This window comes from Pyxicephalus adspersus, chromosome 2 (assembly GCF_032062135.1).
Source record: "Pyxicephalus adspersus chromosome 2, UCB_Pads_2.0, whole genome shotgun sequence".
In the NCBI taxonomy this organism is placed as follows: Eukaryota; Metazoa; Chordata; class Amphibia; order Anura; family Pyxicephalidae; genus Pyxicephalus; species Pyxicephalus adspersus.
Genome location: NC_092859.1, coordinates 47,626,543 through 47,648,272, shown reverse-complemented (window position 1 = coordinate 47,648,272; position 21,730 = coordinate 47,626,543). Strand labels below are relative to the sequence as shown.

Here is a 21,730-nt window from a genome sequence, read left to right as displayed (position 1 = left end):
ATGCATCAAAAAAAAAGCTTGTTAAGAGTCCAAAATAATAATAGTTGTGCAATCAAAAAAACTTATTCTACTTGCTGATTGGAGACCTCCCTGACTATGTAGCAGGTGCATTGGACCTGCAGATCACTGATAACAAAGATAGGTAGGGGTCTTCTCTGCAGTTTTCCACTCAGGATGTGGATGTTTTTACAAAGAAAATAGAATGTAATGAATGCAACTATAATGTACTTATTTATTATAGAAACAAAATAATCAGTTGGACTTTAGAATACTTATGCCTTGGAATTCAAACAAACTCTACTTACCTTTTCAATGGTCTAACATAATTTCTTTTTTATTATTTAAAATATTTTTCAGCTAATATAAATGATGAAAAGAGGCTGCGTAAAATACAGTCAAGAACCCAGAGGCATCTGGACTGGTATGCAAGGGATGGTCTGAGAACTCTGTGCATCGCTAAAAAGGTGATGTTATCTTTAGGTTACTTTGATTGGCTGATTTATGTTGCTGCTAAGGCCCCTTACAGACTAGCAGTCAAAAAGCGGGCAGCTCCTAGGCTCCCCTCTTTAACTGTGGTTTTCAGTGGTATTTGACAACTGGTTTGTCATGGTTAAGTGTAGTTGCTGTGCAGTTACTCCTTAAGAGGTGGAAATACAGTCACACAGTCAGAAATGATCTTTTCATTTCAGAATCCATGCCAAAATTCACATGCAAACATGTGCACAAAATGGTTCACATTCAGTTGAATAGGAGCTGTTGTGAGCGCAATTGAGTCTGTACTAGAGCTCTGCTGTCAACCTCAAGTCTGTAATAGCTATGCTTGATGGATAAAACCAACCTTTTTTTAGTATTTAGTATTTTTTTAGTAATTAGAGTAATTGGTATTTGGCCTTTTAGGTTTTCACAAAAAAATTTTAACTGCATACATATAATATGTTTGCCATTATTTAAAGCATAAAGTTAGTTTAGGCTAGGAAATTACTGCCAATATAAATTAGCAGGGGTTTCAACTGGGTTTTACTTTAGTTCACTTCAGCTAGGTGTGTGTGTGAGTACTGGGGTACTGTAGTGGCCAGGTATCATGGCCAAATGTCTGGCCCATTTCAGCTCTACCTTTTCTCTTCACCTGTGATCTACCACTATGGTTCATGGCCTTATTGGCTTATAGTGGTGTGCAGGACCAAGAACAGGTGGGACCATGTAATCAATTATGGCAAAAGGGTTGAAAATGCATACCAGAATGCACCAGCATTCCACACCTTGGGGAACTTAAAAGGAGAGATAAAGCTGAATATAGATATCTGTTTAGAATTGAGATTCTGTAAATGGTCAATAGTAGCTTGCAGCAACATTAAGCACTGATATATTCTTTCAATGATCTGTTTGGGAAGCCAAATAATATACATTTTCTAAATACTTTTTTTCTTCCTGTTTAGGTGTTAAGTGAGGAAGATTTCGAAAGATGGTCGAATTTCCGGGAAGAAGCTGAAGCAGCAATAGATAATAGAGAAGAGTTACTCATGGAAACTGCCCAACATCTGGAAACGAACCTCACCCTTCTTGGTTAGACATATAATAATAAGCCTTTTTACTAAGTTAAAAAAAGCAATAATGATTGGAGAGTTCAACGAACCAGAAAACTCAGATTTTAAATCTATACAGAGCACAAAAAATGATTGCTTGCTGTGGGAATCTATACTTCACATTCCTTTGGTTTAATAAATACTCATTTATACATTTTTATCATTTATCATCAGCAGTTGGTAAGACAAATATTGTAACTAAGAATATTTTATTACTGTAAACAGGTGCAACTGGTATAGAGGATCGACTTCAGGATGGGGTTCCAGACACCATAGCTGCATTGAGAGAAGCTGGTATAAATATCTGGGTGCTGACTGGTGACAAACAAGAAACTGCCATTAATATTGCCCACTCCTGCCAGCTTCTGGAACAAAGTGACATGGTTTTTACAATCAATACAGAGAGCAAGGTATGTAACGTGTCATTTTTAAAATTAACATAATATTTCAGATTTGAAACCTGACAACCCTTTTCCTGAGCTTGTAGTTTAAATTAAAAAAAAAGGAACAGTGGACATAGTTCCAGTTAAAATGTAAAATCCTCCCATCTACTTCTTCCATCCCGTTGCATATTTTTTCCCACGCTTACCTTTTTGTGAGGAAATCCATTCACTATCTTATTCCTTGCCCCAACCCCCCTCTATTTTTCCTTCCAGGCTTGGCTGATTACAGATCAATATAATAGCATAACTGATTACTTGGTTTTTGAGAATTATAATATACCTAAAACCCCAAGTCCACTTATGAGGAAGGAGATCTTTTACTTATCTTAAAGTGATTTTGTAACATATACCACCTACCTGTACTCATTATCATATTACATATCATTATCAATAAATCAATGATATACCCAGGAACTCTAAATCAAATTGAAACACATCTCTAAAAAGTGTGTCTTTTAAATTCTGAAGATATTCATAAAAATAAGGCCAATAATAATCCCTTAACCCAACCTACTGTATGTCACCACTTTGAAGTGCTCCTATACTGTACTACATTCCCTATAATAGTACAGTTATCATACACTAATTTGAGGTTGAGGTTTGACTTAAAATTTTACCGGTGTTAGGTATTGCCCAGCACAGAACATCCATCAGCAGTATTTTGCAGAAAGGATAATATGTTGAAAAATGTTTGTGTTAAAAAAAAGTTTGACAGCAATCTAATAACGTTAAATGTCAGTGCTAACAAAACCTGTTTTATTTTAATCATTGCACTGTGACTCAGGGCTGTGCTATTAAACGTCATACTGTTTCATGCGTACAGAAAGCACTTGACATGTTGAATGATGATTGCGAACAATGTTTTTTCAGCAATTGTCACGTTGCACAAATGTATTTATGTATAGAAGACTTTTAGACCTCAGCTGGGTTTGCTGCCAAAGTTCATTTATTTATAAAATAAAACTAAGTTAGTAAGCCCAATTGAAACCAGCTTTCATCGTTGGGTGTCTTGATTGCTTGTCAAGTGAAAAAGAAACTCGTGACCCATGACATACTGAGTAATATACAAATACCCAATCCTAAGTAGGCATTTGCCTTAAAAGGCTGATTTACTTATTCATCTTTAAAAAGTCAGAGGCAAGTTCAGAAGTATAATATTCTATTGTAGGTTTTGTTGGAAGGGTTGAAGATTTTTTTTGGATTTCTTTATAGGTATTTCTGTGTAGCAAAATGTTCCTATGGTAACAGCAGCGATGAAGTAAAGGCAATGCAGCTGTTTGCTTCCGGCTTTTTAAACCTACAGCCTGGGATCCTACTGGCCTTAACATTCTAAAGAGTAACTCCAGGTTCCAAAACTTGTCAGTGGTAGTGCAATGGTTAGCTGTTGGAGGGTGTACCTTTAATTTTACCCTCAAGTAAAGTTCCAAAAGTTCATATAGTTTGCATTGAAAGTTCTCTGCTCATAAATGTTCTTCAACATCATACCATCAGCTTTGATCATAGTTAGCCACAGTGCTATAAAGTAATGATCTGTATTATTCGACCTAAAGAAAGACAAATACATTTTCTAGTTTTGGAAAGACTAATGACGCTTAGACACTTTCGCAGTAAGAAAGTGCATGTCCTTGCCCCAAGGACAGTATGATATGTGCTGAGCATAGAGCAGAAAGGTAATTATGCAAAAAAAAACTCCAATATCCTAATTATATATATATATATATATATATATATATATATATATATATTTATTTATATTTATATATGTGTGTGTTTCATTAAGAATTTTCATTTGATGAATTTTTACGTTAAGGAAGTACATAACCTTTATGCAAATACAGGTAATTTTTGTTATCAGTAAAATTGGTTGTGCCAATTTTAATCTAAAGAAGAATGACTTTGCAAGTTTGCATTTTACTTGTGGCTTTTTCATGGATCTTCTTTCTTGTACAAATGCCACTTATGCAATGCCTTTGTTAGGAAATGTCAATAGGACACAGCCCAAACCTCAAAGGTCTGACACATACTTGTAATATACTTACTGCTGCTTGGGGTGGGAAGCTTTTAATAGACATTGAAGGCAAACAGTGATTTGGCAAGCTAGACTTCTGGAGCCACAGCCTAAATAAATAGCAGTCCCTAGAAGGCACAACAAGTACTTGGCAATCTCTGGTGTGCTTCTGTATTGCTGACCTCAATAAATACATTCTGTATAGTTTCTTGAAAGAGACTTTATCTACGCTAGTGCATGTAAAATAGTAATGTTAGCTATAGGTCATATCTGCCATATTAGACTAGTGCTACATAATGTTTAGTAGCTCAATCACACAATAAACATTTCTAGCAATCAGTAACAATGGGGGTCAATAACTAAAATGCAGTAGTGCGAATCCATCTGATGAAAACTAAGCAAGTACCATGCAGAAGTGATTTTTGCATACTATTTTTGTACCCCACATTATAGAAGGCCATTTGTATAGTACTCTGCATGTGTATATTTGGCACTTTTTTTACTTTGCTTAAAAGCTCAAATTTCACATTGGGTATGAGGAGAAGGAGCACCACAAAGCCTCCTGGAATATGTGATGTATGTATTCCAGGAGGCTCTGGCTTTCCTATTCAGTCTATACCTCCTTGGCAGTAAAGACGAAGGGGAAGGATCCTCCCTCCCATTTCAAATTAAAAAAATAGTATTAAAAACAAATAGGAAACTTTTTTTATCATTTTATTAAAGGGTTATCCACCCTTTTAAATAGTTGGTAAAATGTCAGAATAGAGCTGATTTAGGAAAAAATGAAATGGGAGCTGTCTCTAAAAAAAGGCAACTAGTGAGCAAGGGAATACTTAGCAGTTTTGCCTATATCTGATCTTTCCCCAATGCTGACCTACCATATCGGTGCCTCTTTGTTGTTAAGGCCTTCTTGGTAGAGGCAGCACTTTGCTTTCTCAGATAAAAGCCCTGAACAGAAGGGAGGACAGCTGAGAGCAGCAGTTCAATTAGAGGTAGAAGTGCCTTATATCTACAGTGTACGAAAGTTAACTTTGAGACTATGGGACCAGGAGTGCCAAGAAACACATGCATACCAGAAATTGCATTGCTGTTTTTCAGAAGGAAACATTTTGTGTTCATGTCCACTTCCAATATATAATGCATATTGTATGTGTATATGTTGTCTTTGTACTCTCACAAACATTCTGGTAAGAACAAATGTCTTAGTGTAGGATTGCAAGTATATCAAAACCTTTTGGAGTAATAGAGAATTATTTTTGGTATTGTAGGAAACTTGTGAGTCCATCATAGACTGCACTTTGGAAGAAATAAAAAATATTTCCCCTGAGAAGAAGAAGAAACGTCTGTTTAAAAGGCAGAAGCCACAAACTGCTCCTGAACAGGAGATGGCTCGGCCTGAAGTTGGACTGGTGATTGATGGAAGGACATTAAATGTGATCTTTCAGGGTGGCTTGGAGGCAAAATTTTTGGAGCTAACAAAGCATTGTCGTTCTGTTTTATGCTGCCGCGCTACACCTCTACAGAAAAGCATGGTTGTCAGACTAGTACGGGACAAGTTAAATGTCATGACACTTTCCATAGGTAAGTGGTTAACCTTTCTCTTTAAAGATAATGATGTCAATTTTAGCAGTATGAGTTTGTATTGTATGGTATATTCATTGTATTGGATAATGACTTACTGTAATTCATTAGTATAGAGTATAGACCCTCTGAATTATCAGTGGGTAGCAAGGGCTTCCCTGAATTTTACAGTTTATTTAGCTTGTGTTACCCTCAAGATTTTACTCAGGACAGGGCTCTCAAAGTCAATCTACTGGGGAGAGTTAAATACCAGACTGTCAGGTCATATTGCATCCAGCTAGAGAACCAAGAAAATGGCAGTAGGACAACAAATCAAAAACCAGAATCAGACAGAATGGTATATCAAAATCCAAAAAAACAGGAACCCTTATTTTTAGGCATTGTCCTGTTGAATCTGAGTGGAACTGTTATGTGTTGCTTGAAGCCAATTCTCAAACAAACTTGAGCTAGAATTAACCCCATTCTAATATTTCAGCTAACAAAAAACTACACTTGAAACAATGGCAGTCATTTCGAAAGAGCTATAAAAAAACAGCAGCTGCCGGTTAATTACATACAATTGACAAAAGATTCTAGAAGCAAGTCAACTATTAAATCTCAGTTCCACTACTCAACAAAAAAACGTATCGCTATCTCACCTTGTGCGGCAGTAATTGCAGTTAGTTGAAAATGAGATGCTAGCAGGTTTTTATGCAATCTTTTGATTAATTTGTTCACCCGTCTTTTTTTTTTTTTTTTTGAAGAGAGTTATATAGGCGTGAAAAATAGGTGGACTGCTTTAAAAATGACACAGTGCACCATTGGGACTATTGGGACCTCCAATTCCCCTTTAACTCAAAGCTGACCTACAACCCAAATTGCAGAACAGGGGTGTGTGGGTATAAAATAATTATTCATAGTCAAGAACCCCTGTTCTCTGTGAACCTATTTGGGTTTTTAAAAAAAAAAACATAACCCTTGATCTTATAGCATTGTTGAAGCAATGATGTTTTCATTATTCTCTTTTAAGACTAGAGCACAAACCAAGAAAATAAATATAGCACCACAACACTAAAACCTATATGTTATATTGAGGATCATTTTTAAATGAAAATGTTCTGCAGTTGAGAACAGTGATATAATTCCTGTAGTGAATGTTTAAAACCAACAATATATTTTCATGACCCATCTAATTATATTTAGCCTAGCATACTAAATAGTTCTAGTTAAGAAATCCCTCTGTATAAAACCACACACCACATGTTTTTGTTGTTGTTGGCAAGAGATTGAATAAGTGTGTTCAAAAACACAACATGTATTAAATAAAATGTGTAACATATATATTGTAATAATGCATCTTCTATCTATCTACAATTATTCTTTATTTTTCTAAGGTGACGGTGCCAATGATGTCAGTATGATTCAAGCTGCAGATGTTGGCATTGGAATTTCTGGTCAAGAAGGCATGCAGGTACATATTAAAAAATTAAAAGTTTTTAATGTGTTTTGTTATACTATGACATTTATTTTTTAGGTAATATGTCTATTAGAGAAAAAAATATGCTTGGTGGTATTGTTTAGCCAGAAACTAGACATGAAAATAGTTTGGAGGCAGTAAACTGACACTGATTATTAACTTGAGTGCCAAATAAGCTTTTCAATATTATACATTTGCATTCACAAATTTTATAGTAAAACTTTTTTTGGTTTGTGTTACAATTTCAATTTATCACCCACATCACATGGACATCTTCATTATTGATAAGCAATGACTGTAAATATTTGAGAATACCAACATTTATCCTGAATGGGAAGCTCAACAAAACTGCAGATACATGTTTAAAATATTGCTTGGATAGTATATATCACAGCATTACATAGTGAATACAGACTTTACTCAAGGAAGGTTCAACCATGTCCCTAATCATAAACCCTATAGGAGTTTTCTTTTGTGGCACTCCTGCTTTTAAAATGTGCCAATAAGGTCTGCACCAAATTTTTCTTACCAGAATCTCCAGCCTATACTGGCTTTCTTTTTTGAGATTATACTAGTACTAGTCATCACAACTTTTTTCTGCACACCCTTAGTCTATGGTTGGTATTTCACTTTAAAGCTTTCAAAGAGCTTACTCTTAGGGATAGAAGCAATAATAATAATAATACTGTTCCCATTTTAGTGTTTATGTTTAGCATTAATATTATTTTCAGGAACTAAGCAAGTTGTTAGGTTAAATGTTCTTTTTGAGATGATAGGTTCCTATTTACAATTTGTGGCTCCGTAGCCTATAGTTATAAACTCTTTAATTGCATTATTATTACCATATATTTTAGTAATTTATCTCTTGATTTTAGGCTGTGATGTCCAGTGATTTTGCAATATCTCGATTCAAGCATCTCAAGAAACTATTACTTGTACATGGTCATTGGTGCTACACTCGATTGGCAAAAATGGTTATCTATTTCTTCTACAAAAATGTGGTATGTTTGATTAAAATAATTTTATTCCAATATCATGTCACATGTATTACCATTAGTTAAAATATTTTATCTGTCACATTGAACTGAAGAAATAAAAACATATAATCAAATCTTAGTCAATAATACATCTAGGTCGATTTTCCTTAGATATTTGAGATAATGGTATTTGCAATAAAACACATGCATTTTAATGCATTATGGTAACATATGTTTTAGATGCATTGGGCCTAATTTATTAAAGCTCTACAAGGCTGGAGAGAATGGACTTTCATCAGTGAGGCTGGGTGATCCAGCAAACCTGCAATGGATTTCCTCAAAGTCATTTGCTCTCAAATGTTTTTTTGCAAGTTTGCTGGATCACCCATCTTCACTGATGAAAGTATTTATTCTCCAGCCTTAGAAAGCTTTAATAAATCAGGTCCACTGTGTTTTTGAATACCCTCATTCCCATTGACATGTACAGTTCACTACATGATTATCTTCCTACTACTACATCATGTTGTAGTATGTATCTCAACAGATCCATAGAAAACTACAAAACTTTCCAATTTGATTATTTGTAACAAAGCTGCTGAACTTTTGATGCAATCATTATCACGCCATAAAAATAACAATAGATATCCATTATGGTGTGTTGCCCAACACAATTATAATACAGAGCATATTTTACATTTTGTTTTATTCTTATTTATAGGAAATGTACCTTGACAGGATGAATAGTACATTAGCTATTACTGTCTGAATTGGATGTTTGCTCAGAATGCAATGGTGTGACATGCTAATTGGCAATACCTTTCTATTGTAATGCACTTTTAAGGCTCTTTAAAAATGACAGGCTACAAAAATAGGATAGGACATTAAGTCTGGCATGCTGTATTTGTTGTGCTTTAATGTCACAAGGAAAAATATAGAATATAACTTGTGGTTAGGTAAGATATTAATTTAAGTAAAATAGTCTAATACAGACAAAGGGAATAGATTGTAGGTCTTTATAATCATTATATGATAATTATAATATTTTTCACATCTTTGGAAAACTGTCCAGTTGGCTATACAGACAGGCAATCACAGAGGTTTTAAGACATACACAGGTGATTGCTTATAAATCGCTTTAAAAGTGAGAATGAACAGAATTTACATGATAAGTAATGTAAAAGAAGAAGTCAAAAGGAGTAGCTTTCAGAAATGGCTCTAGATTCAGTCTGTGCACACTTGCTTGTGAATGAGATTACATCTGTAGATTGACAGCTTTCTGAAATATTTGAATTGGAGTGAAGCTTTATGAGCGACACCTGTACACATTTTCTTCATAATGATGCACACCTGTCTAAGACAACAAGATGAATTTCCTTATTCTTTATCTCTACAGTATGAGTAATCTCATAATATAGTTACTAATTGATTATAGCATCCATCAAAATTAAGTTAGTGCTAACAATTTGCATACATAACACATTATTTATGATGCTTATAGTCAACTGTAACAAACATTGTTAATATAGGAAAATGTGCCAAGATGTAACAACAGAATTATCTTAGCTCCTGTCTGCCCTGGCAGGGCTTTTTTTTTTATGCCCTTTAAATTTTTGCTTAAAGTTGGATATTTTAAATGGTATGATTATTGCAAATAAACTGTTGAAATAATGAACTGCTCAGATATAGAAGGCCAACATTTTTTTATTATTATTTCAAAATGAAACGTGAAATAGAAGAATACTATATGCAAACAAAGATATTTCATTGTGTTGTATTTAAATATAGGAAATCTTTAATCAAAGGAGATAAAGGTGTAAAATGGCATTAAAGTTTAAATTGAAGATTCAAGTAAAGCACATTACTGTTTGTCTGTAGCTGTTACATTTGAAAAGCATAGAAAACCTATTATAGAACTATTTTAGCCAGTAATCTGTGAACAATTTATGAGAGGTGAGAAATATTTTCTTTATCTTCCCAACTGCATAATTGCAAAGCTATTGGGGCTTATTTTTAAAGCTTGTAGGTAAGCATAATAAGTAGTGCAAATGCCTAAAACCACATTCAGAAAAACTTGTTTTTTCTGCAACTGATCAAATTGAAGAAACAACGCAATATAATTGTATGCAGCCTAATCTGAAACATACTACTTCTGCATACTTTAAAACAAATAGATATATTACCAACAACAAAAAACCATATGCACATCCCAAAAAAAACCTAGTTATTAAAAGCTTGGGCTTTGATCTTTGAGTTGGTATGTACAAATGAAGTTTAGATGCTGATCTTTGACTATGGTAGGGACATTAGATTGTAAATTCAGGTAGCAACATGACTATGGGCCCTTTAAAGTACTAAGGAAGGTGCATTTTCTATATAAATAAAAATGCATTATTCTGCAAAACCCATTTAAAGGTTGTTACCCACATCTCCTCACACACTGCTACTCAATGACCATTCAGAAAATATCCACAGATCATTATCCAACCCTAATAGGGTTTTGTGGTATTGTGCATGGTATTAGTAAAGTGAATTCTGATTTGTGGAGTTCCTGCACTTGGCATTTACGACATTTCATTTTGTACTGTATGATTGAGCAGAAGCTCTGGTGTTTGTTACAAGAAATGTAAGAGGATCTTCTGATTTCAGTGGCGGGCTTTATATTAAGCCATTCAGATCCTGTAGTTATAGGTAGAGATGTTTTAGTTATAAGTGTGACTTTCTGTGTTTTTGCTTCCTACTTTCAGACACATTGCGGTCTTTTATATGTTTGAGCACCTCAGTGGTCTGAAACTGACACTTGTTAGGAGTGAAAATAGGTTATCTTATCTCTGACATGGTGTGTTGTGAAAAAAGAAAAAATATGCAGTACCTAATGAAGCCACCACATCCAAAGACTGCCAAAGTGCAAAATGTTCTTTTTTGCTGGTACTCTTTATTTATAGAAGTGTGCAACTTTAACACAGGAACTTAGTTTTGTCAACTGTAACCCAAAACAGCATGCTACTAGTGCTGCCAATATATTAATATTAATAATAATAATAATAAACAGGATTTATTTAGCGCCAACATATTACCCAGCGCTGTAGCCATAGTCTACTTCCCTTTTTTCATGCTATGGGTATTCAAAGGCTTTTCCCCCTTGTATAGAGCTATACTTGTCACATACCAGTGCTATGAACATCTCTGTTGTTAGAAACTGACATCTTCTGGGACTAGGAAGAACTGCATAGTGTAGATCCACCTCTGTCTTGAGTTATTGATTTTATATTGAGCATATGATTGGGCATTTTGGGTCACTGACCCAGGAGTTCCAAAAAAGGCTTCTTTTTTCTGACTAACCTATTCAGTATACCTATTGAGACTCTACTGATCCAACTGGTCACTGTAACAACCAGACATCTATTGCAGTCTCCATTTTTATATTTAATAATTACTTTAAATGTAAATATTTTAATCTGTTTGATTTCTCCTTTTCAGGCTTATGTCAACCTGCTGTTCTGGTTCCAGTTCTTCTGTGGCTTCTCAGGAACTACCATGATTGATTATTGGCAATTGATCTTTTTCAACCTGTTCTTTACTTCTGTACCACCACTTGTCTTTGGTGTAATGGACAAGGATGTTTCTGCAGAGACCCTTTTGAGCTTACCAGAACTTTACAAAAGTGGACAACGTTCAGAGGTATCATTCAGCTGTTTTATGGAATTTATTTGTGTTTTTTTATGTTTTGTGTTTTATAGACACAAAGTTATTTGGTCCTGGGATGTCTATATATTTTGTGCTTTGTGGATCCATGTTCCATCATAAAACATCTAACCTTTAAATTTTTTTAAAAATATAAGTAATTATAAACACTAGTTGATTTGATTCCTGTCATTTGTTTACTATAACATAAAAGTTCATATGGTTATATTTATACTCTTCAGAGGATTAAATTGTGCTGTTACAGCATCCGTTTTAAAGTCAGAGGAACAACTTTATCTCAGACAGTTCTCTCTAGCGGTTGTGAGATTGTGAGCTCACTTCCTCCAGCAGACTGTTTCTTCTGTAGATACTGAAGAAACAATTCACTAAATCATGGTCTGTATGATTGCAGTGCTTCGATTTACTTTTCAGTTTGTGGATTTGAAATCAGTTTTCTAACTGGTCAAAAGTATTAAAATGGTGCCTAGAAATGTATAAAACAGGTAGTTTGCTCCTAATGTAATACTGCACAGCATTAGTGTAGATTTGGGTTAAGTATAGCTTGTTTTTTTAGGTATTCTTTTACACCATTTTACTTCTTGACTTGTTAAACTTTCTGCAATTATCTTTATATTACAGTCATACAAGCTATCAACTTTTTGGATTGCCATCTTAGATGCTTTCTACCAGAGTCTTGTTTGCTTCTTTGTCCCTTATTTGGTAAGTGCTGAATCCATTGTTATATTACATGTTTTTATAGCTAAACAATCAGTTCGTAATGGATTAAATGTTTTCAACACTGACCAGAGACATGAGATGATAATTTTATACTTACAGGGCATTGATTTCCAAAGGATGTCTAGTAATTGCATAAAATTAATCATCATAGTTGATTCCTACCCCTGTATGATAATGTAAACTGAATATATTTGAAACACTAACATTCATCAATAGGTAATACTACAGTTGACATATGGAATATGAAAAAATGGCATATTTCAGAACTAGTAAATTAGAATAAAATAAATACTGCTGGCTACCAGGAGCATTGTGGTTGTCTCATGTCAATAGATACTGCCGATATATTGCTAATACAGAGACCAGAATCCAATGCCCTGATAAAATATGTACCTGTGCTCCCCACATTTTTATCTACATTGTGCAGTGGTTATGCAACATAACATTGGAGTTATGTTGCATGGCCACTGTAGATATAGCAGCTTAACTTGTAGTTATTGGGAATAGGAAGACGTTAGGAAGCTGTTACAATGTGGAACATGCAGGTGCTCTTTCACGAACTACATTGGAAATAAAGAATACTTGAAATTTGGTACAAATGATTAAGCTCCAAAGGAAATATAATGTGTTTTTCAAAACTCTATTTTACTGTGTATGTCACTACAAACACTACAAACTGGCACAAATGCTGCCTCTAGCAGCTGACTACATCCTGGGGAAGTGCCTTTTGGACAGCACGCCTCCACAGCAGACAATAAACTATGAGGTTTGCTCTTTTTGCCAAAACTACAATTCCATAAATCTGAGCATTATTTCAACCATATGTAACAGCTGAGATAGTCACAGGGGCGATAAAAGAGCTTAGCTGAGTTGATTTAATGAGAACCTTTTATTTGCAGGCTGGAAATAAAATCAAGTTCCATACAGAGGCCTATATTTTTGTAAAAAAAGCAAAGTTTGCTGTGCCTGATGTATAGTTTTCTGTAAAAGATATACAACAATTCTAATATATATGAATGAAAAGCTCACAGCAGTCTACATGCATTTAGATTACCAATCCTTATTAAGATTTTAGGGTTTGTAAATCCTGACCTGCTCCATAATAAAACATACTTGACCTTCCTCAGGTCTATTGGAACAGATTACAAATTAAAAGTGATACCGTGAAATGCTAGGCAACATCTGTTCACTTCCCAATCACCTTTTTATTATAATAAACACATAGTGATCAGGTACTGTGGATACATGAAATAATTTTTGTGGCAGTTTTACTTTCTCCTAGAGAACTCCTTTAAGAAGTCAGAAAATCCACAGGCATGTATTTTTCCCAGTCTTCAGAAAATCTGCTTGCATGTTCAAAAATGCACAAGTCAAAAATCAGAAATAGGGCCAGATTTGATTAGTACTTAAAGTAAGGATAACCTTTACTTTACAGCAAGTTCTTTATTGTTTATTGAAGTGCCAGTTTTTGCAGGTCATGTTTTTCCACTACTGCTTGTACCATAGACCCAGAATGTCACATTATGATACCAAAATAATTCATATTGCACAAATTCAATAAATGAGTAACCTGTACTGGCTTTTAGGAAACTCTTATTGTGTGCTCCAGTTTTTGTTTAAAAAACATTAATATTCACATTTTACTATTTACTATCTAAAACGTTTTCTTTATCTGTTTCAGACATTCTACAAAACGGATATAGATATCCTTTCATTTGGCATTACTATCAACACTATAGCCCTCCTTACGATTATTTTCCATCTTGCCATTGAGATAAAAACTTGGGTAAGTTTTACTGTTTAATTATGCCATAAGCTATAGACTATTTTTGTTACCATACAAATATGACATATAATCATTGACATGCTGATATAGAGTCATGTATGCCTTTATACGACATGTATTTGTAACACATAATGCAATAGTGCAAAACTGTGTAGGCTAAATTTAATTGAGCGGTGTCATTGCAAAAAAAAAAGAGTACTTGGGGATTTTAAGCCTAAAATATGTTTTAAGTTGTCTGTACAAGAAAGGATAATATGTTCTTTTTTTTTCCTTTACAGACCATTGTGCACTGGATTACAATTATTGCAAGTATTGTTTTCTATTTCGTTGTCGCTTTGGCCTATAATGCCATTTGTGTTTCATGTGAAGTGCCAAGTCCCTATTGGGTAATGGAAAAACAAATGTCTGCAGCTCCTTTTTACATGCTCTGCATTATTACACCAGTCATTGCTCTCCTGCCAAAGTAAGATATTGTTGTGTTGCTTCTGGTTGATATTGATTTTGCTTTTAACTTGTGATACTACACATATATAATGACACCACATAACAGAATTGTGTGGGATAGTTGTGAACAGTTTGTGTCCATATTGTTAATGACATACATCGGTGGACCATGGAATAAACTTTCATTATGGAGTAATAAAACATTTCTAGACATTTGCTTTTGTGCTGACATATCAGTGTGACTTTTTACATAACTACAAAAGAAAAATTCCTCACCTGACACACTGGTGGCTATTTGCAGGGATTGTATTACACAGAACACATTTTAGTTGTTTATGTATGGCTCTAAACTTTTCTATACTGCTCCTTTAAAACCCTGGAAACACAGATGCTAAGCAAAATCTCCAAACATTTGTGAAGTAAAACTGCACATTTAAGTCTGGCACAGAATTTGAAAAGTCAATTTAGGCTTTTGTGTGGGCTAAACAAAAAAACATATTTACTATTTCTCTCCGTTTCTCCACAATATAACTTGAGTGTTTTGTAGACTAGCAGGGTTGCTTTTGGTTTGTAAATAGAATGTTCTTGTACCACTTTATCGTCATCTGATAGTTTGCAGGATAATCCATTTTGTAATAGAAAATGTTATCGGAAAGAAAAGGAATTGCTTTTTTTTTTATCCACAGTCAAATTATAAAATTAAAAAAATTTAACACAAGAATGGTTCCCTTGAGGAAACCATCTTTTTACTGTGTTACATTGAAGGATTACCAAAGCTGACAGGAGGTAATGAGGGTTTTACTATTGCCATACTATTATTTAAAAGTGAGAACAAAATGTTGATCAATATTATTTTCAGTTTAAGACCCACCCAACCGTGCCCAGCCTAAAGGGCTTTTGGGCTTGTGTCATTAGCATCAGTTTGATATCAATTCTTGATTGCATTTCCATTTGTCCTTCAGCTGATGTTCTTCTAACCTGAATTTGACCTGCTTCAAGCAGGTTTGCATCATCATAAACTGATATGGCAATGCCAATACCCTGTGCATAAAAGACAATTACCCAGGGCCTTAAACATTTTTCTTAACACTAATTATACCCATACAAGGAACGCTAAAAACTAAATTGTAATCATCATATTTCTTAACAGGTATTTTATCACAGTCTTGCGAGGTACTTGTGGAGTAAGTCCAACTACTGAAGCTCATAAGCTTGATAAATTAAGTAAAGAAGCAAGAGAACTAAAAATACAAGAGTGGAAAGACCGAAACAGAAGTGCTGCATTGGCATCCAATCCTAGCAATATAACCCTAAACAACAGTTTTCCACCAACTCCAGAAAGAATGCTACACAATGTATGTTCACCCAGCCTTGAGGACAACTTGAACAATTCCTATAGAGAGATGAACACTCCAAGGACACATAGACCAAAGCCTCTACCAAATGCTGCTTCACCATCAAGAGGTGTGGAAGATCATACTAAAGCCAATCATCGCAGATCTGTTAGCACAGTGACTGTTTAATCCTGGACTTTATTGGGAAGTCACACATTTCCCAATGTACTTGTACATAATACTCTGCTGGTAAACCCATATTGGGAAATATAACGGAGGTAAATGCTGCCTCCATCACTTCAACTGTGAAGTTTCTTTGGACACAAGAGCGAAGTGAAGTCACTGATGCAGAACACACTTTTTTATTAAATGAAGGACAAAACAAGAATATGTGAACTTCTTTATATACATACATATTTTAAGAGACTAATATTATGAGCTGCTGGCAGTGTGCAATTTGTAGTAACTCTACATAGTTTAAAACTTTAGTTTGATCATATTTCCTAATAACTCTAGGTTCCATTGAAATCCTTCATTTATGGAATACATTTACAGATATTTTTCTGTTTCTGGACCACTCATGTCAGGTTGTTATATCGGAATCTCATATGGGCCTGTTAAAAACATGAAGCATTAGGCAAGCTAAAGTGTAGTAATCCATATTAACCAATAATAATGCCTTAAAAGATAATTCCAAGGCTCCTCAAATCTGCAGCCACAACCAGGGTTACTAAAACAAGGCAATTCTGACAAAGCTCTAGTATTTCCTGATAGTTCCAAAACTCCCAGTGTTCTGCACTATTCTTCTGCCTAGTTTGGTCTGTTCACAATGCCATCTAATTTCAACAATACCTTAAAGGATTGGAGCTTTGCTTTTTGAATGTCCTGGGATTTGAGAATTCTACGAGATCCTCCAGCCATTCCAATACCTAGGACCTGACACAAATGGACACAGAGGATGCTTTCAATAGTGAAATCTCTGCCGCAAAACCACAGATTACATACTTATTCAGGTCTTACGGACCAGTGTTTACCAGATGTCTAGTTTGGGCCACAGTTTGCCAATAACCAAATTAGTTATCTTTCCTAACCTGTAGGGTCGTGGTTAAAGATAACATATTAGCCAAGGACCTTGGTTGTTTATTTCTGTTAGTCATGTATGAGTGCTTTATTTATTTTTACTGTTATACAAACAAAACATTTTTACTGCATTCCAGAGTTTACAATAGCTATGATTATATTACCTATTATATTAGTATATCAAAGTCCACAGATAAATGTATCAATTTGAACAAACTAAACCTGTATAATACATGAGCACATACCATACACCAGCCAATCAGATTCTATTAGAAAAAGAAGATTTTTATGGGAAGCAATGCGTTCCTTTCTTCTGTTGTTCTCAATATTTCCAATCCAAAAGACATCAAGTGCCAATTGTAGGAATTTTATTTTTTGCTGCATACTACAAATGCCAAAAACTTTTCAGTGCACAAACTATACATCTTTAATATAAAATATGTTTATCACTCCGAGCCAAGAAAACAAACACCAAACGTAATGTATATTTATTATCATGTTGCAATAGCTAAACATATTTATAAAATCAAATTTATTTGTGCGGGTTCCACTTCCTACAGTTTTGTTGTGTTTACTATATTAAATCTACAGAAATACTGCTGATTAGTAAAAGAATAGATCTGCAAAAAGAAAGCTCTTGATACTGATTAGGTTGTAATGTGAAAAGCAAAGTTTGTAATACAAAGAAGGTAGAGCTTTTACTGGTAATTGTCACTACTGATGCATGCGTTATCACTTTTAAGGTAGACCTACGCATGCTTAAGGAAGATCTGTAATGCTGCTTGGTTAACCTTGTTATATTGATACAGCTATATATGTGATGAGACTGATGTAGTTATAACGTTATTACATCTATAACTTGAATGTAAAAAGTGAATTTAATTTTGACCAAGTAGTAGAGTAAAGACAAAAGTAGAGTTTTTTTTTTTAATCATATCACATCACTTCCTACTGCACAGGTTAACTATCAATGATATAAGTATATATACAAATACTATTCTGAACTGTGATAGTTCTTGTTTATATGTCACACAAGCACAGCAGATGTTGAAAACAATTGGCTTAGGAAGAGCAAGACAGATTATGTATAATTCCTGTAGTATTATTGGCTTAGTTACTGTGAAAGCAGAAAAAAAGTATTTTCCTATGTACATAAATATTTTCACTGTAATACTTGCTGTAGCTTTTAGAACGCAGCTCTACCCTTTTAACACATTTTTTAGAATAATTAAAGCCTAATTGAACTGTCAGTTTGAATCCGCTAAATAGATTCCAAGTGCATTAAAACAGAAGGCGTGCAAATTTTTATAGTTGTTTTCTTGGGAATAGCAGCCACTGTCTATGTAGAAAGGTCTGTACCCTACCAGTATGCTATAGAGGAGGACCTTTGCAATCTGTATGGAAGCAGAGTTCTGACATTCGTCCCATAGCTCTCTATCGACCTATAGCTCTGCAATCAGTAAAGCTCATTCTGTTTGGAGAGCGCTATCTGATTTCTTCTGGTAGGCAGGAGGCTTTTTACTCAGGCTGCAGCTGTTTTCCTAAAGAATTGAACTTAGACATTATGTATCTATTGATGTACAATTTGCACAATTTTTTACTTAGCTGATTTCAACTTACCATTCAGTGACAACCAACAAAAATGTCTATATTACCCCCGAGGCAAGAAGGATATTGCAATAGCCTTTATAGTACCCAAGGGATTACAGGCTACATGCAAAGATGGAAATATTGGTACTACCACTGCTGACTTTTATTCTAACTAGTTGCTAGTTCCTTGGCTGCCATGGTCATCCTCTGCCATCATCGCTAAATGTGTTCATCTAGAATAAGTATACAGTTAGATCAGTTAGGTGATGGGAAGCAACTAGTTCAGCAAAGCGGAAGAATAAGCTTGACTGCCAGAAAAAAATTACAGCTTCTAAGAGAAGTCAGCCGTAACACCTTCCATATTTCTGTAATAACAGGTTTATTTGAAATAAGTAACAAATAGATTTGTGCACTTGCTATTACTAAAAATGACACGTTTTAAAGGTGATTAGGGAATATTTATGGAAAGATGTCATAGGACATGGCTAGGTAAGCAGCCCAAGCAAGAAACAGCACAACAATACTACACAATATACAAAAAGTTACACAATATAAAGAAAAAGGTAAATGTAAACTGGGAAAATAATATTGCAGGGACAAGTTACAGAAGTACCATTTCTGTCATACAGAATATTGTGTCCTAATATGATAATCCACGCGGGGCTCTAATATTATACTGTGAAAATACCCTCATACATGTTTGAAATCTAATAATAATATTTGCAATGTAGAACAAACCTTTAGGGAATGAGCCTGTATAGCGCAGAGCTCCTTTTTCTGAATGCAAAGGCGTAATTTTAATTTGGTGAATACAACTTTAAATTCGGAATAATATTTTTAAGGCAGATCAGCAAATCTGTTTATTAAATTTAAATTATTTTTGTAATTATTTTCACCTAATCACTGTAACCTAACATGCACGTAAAGTATATATACCCCTTAATGGAGGTAGGAAAGGTAATAGTGAGAATTTTGAGTTTACAACTTTGCATGTTTACATTGGTAAGAAAGAATGAAGAAATTGTGATATTTATTATTTAGTATGTTTTATAGTTTTTTAACATCATGCTGTTGGGTTATACAAATATAGTGTATACTTTCGAACTATCTGTAACAGCCAATGACCGAGCTGTACACTTTTACTTTTACTTAATCTAAGATACATTTTTTCACATTTGGTGGTAATTCAAGTCAAATCATATTCTCTTAACTGTACCTATGCCTGTTTTTTAAGACGGTTATGTAAAGGATAGTTATGTAAAGCACACATGTAACATTTTTTTCTGAAAAGGGAATGTGGTGTAGAGAAAGGATTCTACCTAATCCTTCAAGTAAGTGTTTAGACGTTCCAGAATAAATAGAATGCTCTGTGGTTCTCTAGCTCTTGTATAGTACCCAGTCTCTGCAGAAACAGCTGGACTTTCAGAGATTGCCTAATTCTAGATGGAAACCTGCCACTAAGGGTCAGTCAAGTCAAAACTGATATTTCATTTGTTAACCTGCTGGCAGGTTAAATTATGTAGAGACTTCTTAATTTATGGACCATTAAAGTAAAGGATATTCAACATAACGGATGAGACTTCTTGACCAGAGGGCAATACTGCAAAAAACAAACAGGGATTTTTTTTAATCTAAAGGCACTAGATTTATCAGAAGGAACTGGTGGATCATTCTACCAGTGAGAGATAGACTGACCCTTTTTAATAGGCAGCTGATGGATTTAGGAACACTTTCATATAAAAAACAAAACAAAAAACTGCTATGCAAAAACCAATACATTTCACAAAACCTTTCTGATGAAAAGAGTTTACATAATATTTTGGTGTAATTTTGATGTGTAACAGTCCGTTATTTTATTATACTGAAATTAGGAATTCAAATACCGATTTACAAATGTAGGTTTTTATTTAATAACATGCAATTCAAAACCAATATATAGACAACTGTTATTTTAGGATGACTTGCATCTAGTGTAGAGGTACAGTTGCTATTTTTATTGGAATTTGTCTGCAATGGTGCTTCTTTTAATATATTTTGATCTCCATACAACAAAATACACTCCAAATTGTAAACAGGGTTCACTGAATTTAATTTTTACCTTTTCTGTTTCTTAACTATGTTAATCAGAAACTCAGGGATATGTGCTGTTAATTTTAGTTATATATTATAGTTATAATATTTATTTTATCACAACTCAAAACATATTTCTAATGCATTTTTGTATTGTAATAATTTCTCACATATATATGTGATTGTTGTTACCTGTTTGATGTTTATTTAACTTTAACTTGAATGACAATAAAATTCATTTTTGTTTAGCCTCCTGTTTAAGTTTTTCAAGGTGAACCTTTCACTATCAAAGTTAAATTACCAGTTCAGTACACTAATTGTCCACACATTCTGCTAGTGCTAAGAAAAGGTTGCCCTGTGTTCCCTAAGATCCCCCAAACATAGGAATTTTCAGTATTTATATTTTAACCTAGGTTCCAATTTTGAGATGCCCTGTTCTGGATATCTAAGTATTAATATGCCTCAAATGTCAGAAAAGAAGGCAGCAGAATTTTAGTATGCTAAGGGGCATACAAACCAATAACAAGGCATTGAAAGAAAATTACATTGGGTTCAGTGACTCCTAGGACATTCAGACGAAGCATTGGTGACATTTGAAGGTATGTACAGATTTTTGATACCTTCTTTTGACAATTTTCTTTTAAATTGGATGATTAACATAACTTCTACATAATATGTAAATATACAAGAAATGAACAGCTACCTCCAGGCCTGCCTACAACAGCATCCTAACTGAATTTGGCTGAGCTTGTATAGCAGTAGAACGCATAAATGTCAAAAGCACAGATGTCATCTAGCAGCACCCTCACCACAGAAGGCAGTATTAGAGCTCTCTTGGGCTACTGACAGCATTATAGCAACCATTGTACTGGTAATATTGCAATCAAATGGAACACAAGCTAGATCTTTAGGTATGTAAGATGGACTTTAGGCATAATTCATGGAAGACAATCCTGTTT

General features: G+C 34.3%; 1 protein-coding gene across 6 annotated transcripts in view; it reads left to right on the top strand.

Annotated features, from left to right (window-relative positions):
• ATP10B (ATPase phospholipid transporting 10B (putative)) overlaps positions 1-21,019 on the top strand; it is a 239,451-nt gene extending 218,432 nt beyond the window's left edge. For 5 of the 6 annotated variants that reach the window (XM_072400705.1, XM_072400704.1, XM_072400703.1 and 2 more), the window contains 11 exons: positions 358-464; positions 1,437-1,563; positions 1,809-1,993; positions 5,303-5,615; positions 6,989-7,065; positions 7,947-8,072; positions 11,526-11,726; positions 12,369-12,449; positions 14,149-14,253; positions 14,532-14,716; positions 15,848-21,019. In XM_072400705.1, the coding sequence (XP_072256806.1) occupies positions 358-464; positions 1,437-1,563; positions 1,809-1,993; positions 5,303-5,615; positions 6,989-7,065; positions 7,947-8,072; positions 11,526-11,726; positions 12,369-12,449; positions 14,149-14,253; positions 14,532-14,716; positions 15,848-16,220 (1,880 nt within the window). In that variant the 3' untranslated portion in view covers positions 16,221-21,019. Of the gene's footprint in view, positions 1-357; positions 465-1,436; positions 1,564-1,808; positions 1,994-5,302; positions 5,616-6,988; positions 7,066-7,946; positions 8,073-11,525; positions 11,727-12,368; positions 12,450-14,148; positions 14,254-14,531; positions 14,721-15,847 lie in introns of those variants that run through there. The other variant, XM_072400708.1, reaches the window with a different exon arrangement.
• Positions 21,020-21,730: the final 711 nt, after the last annotated feature.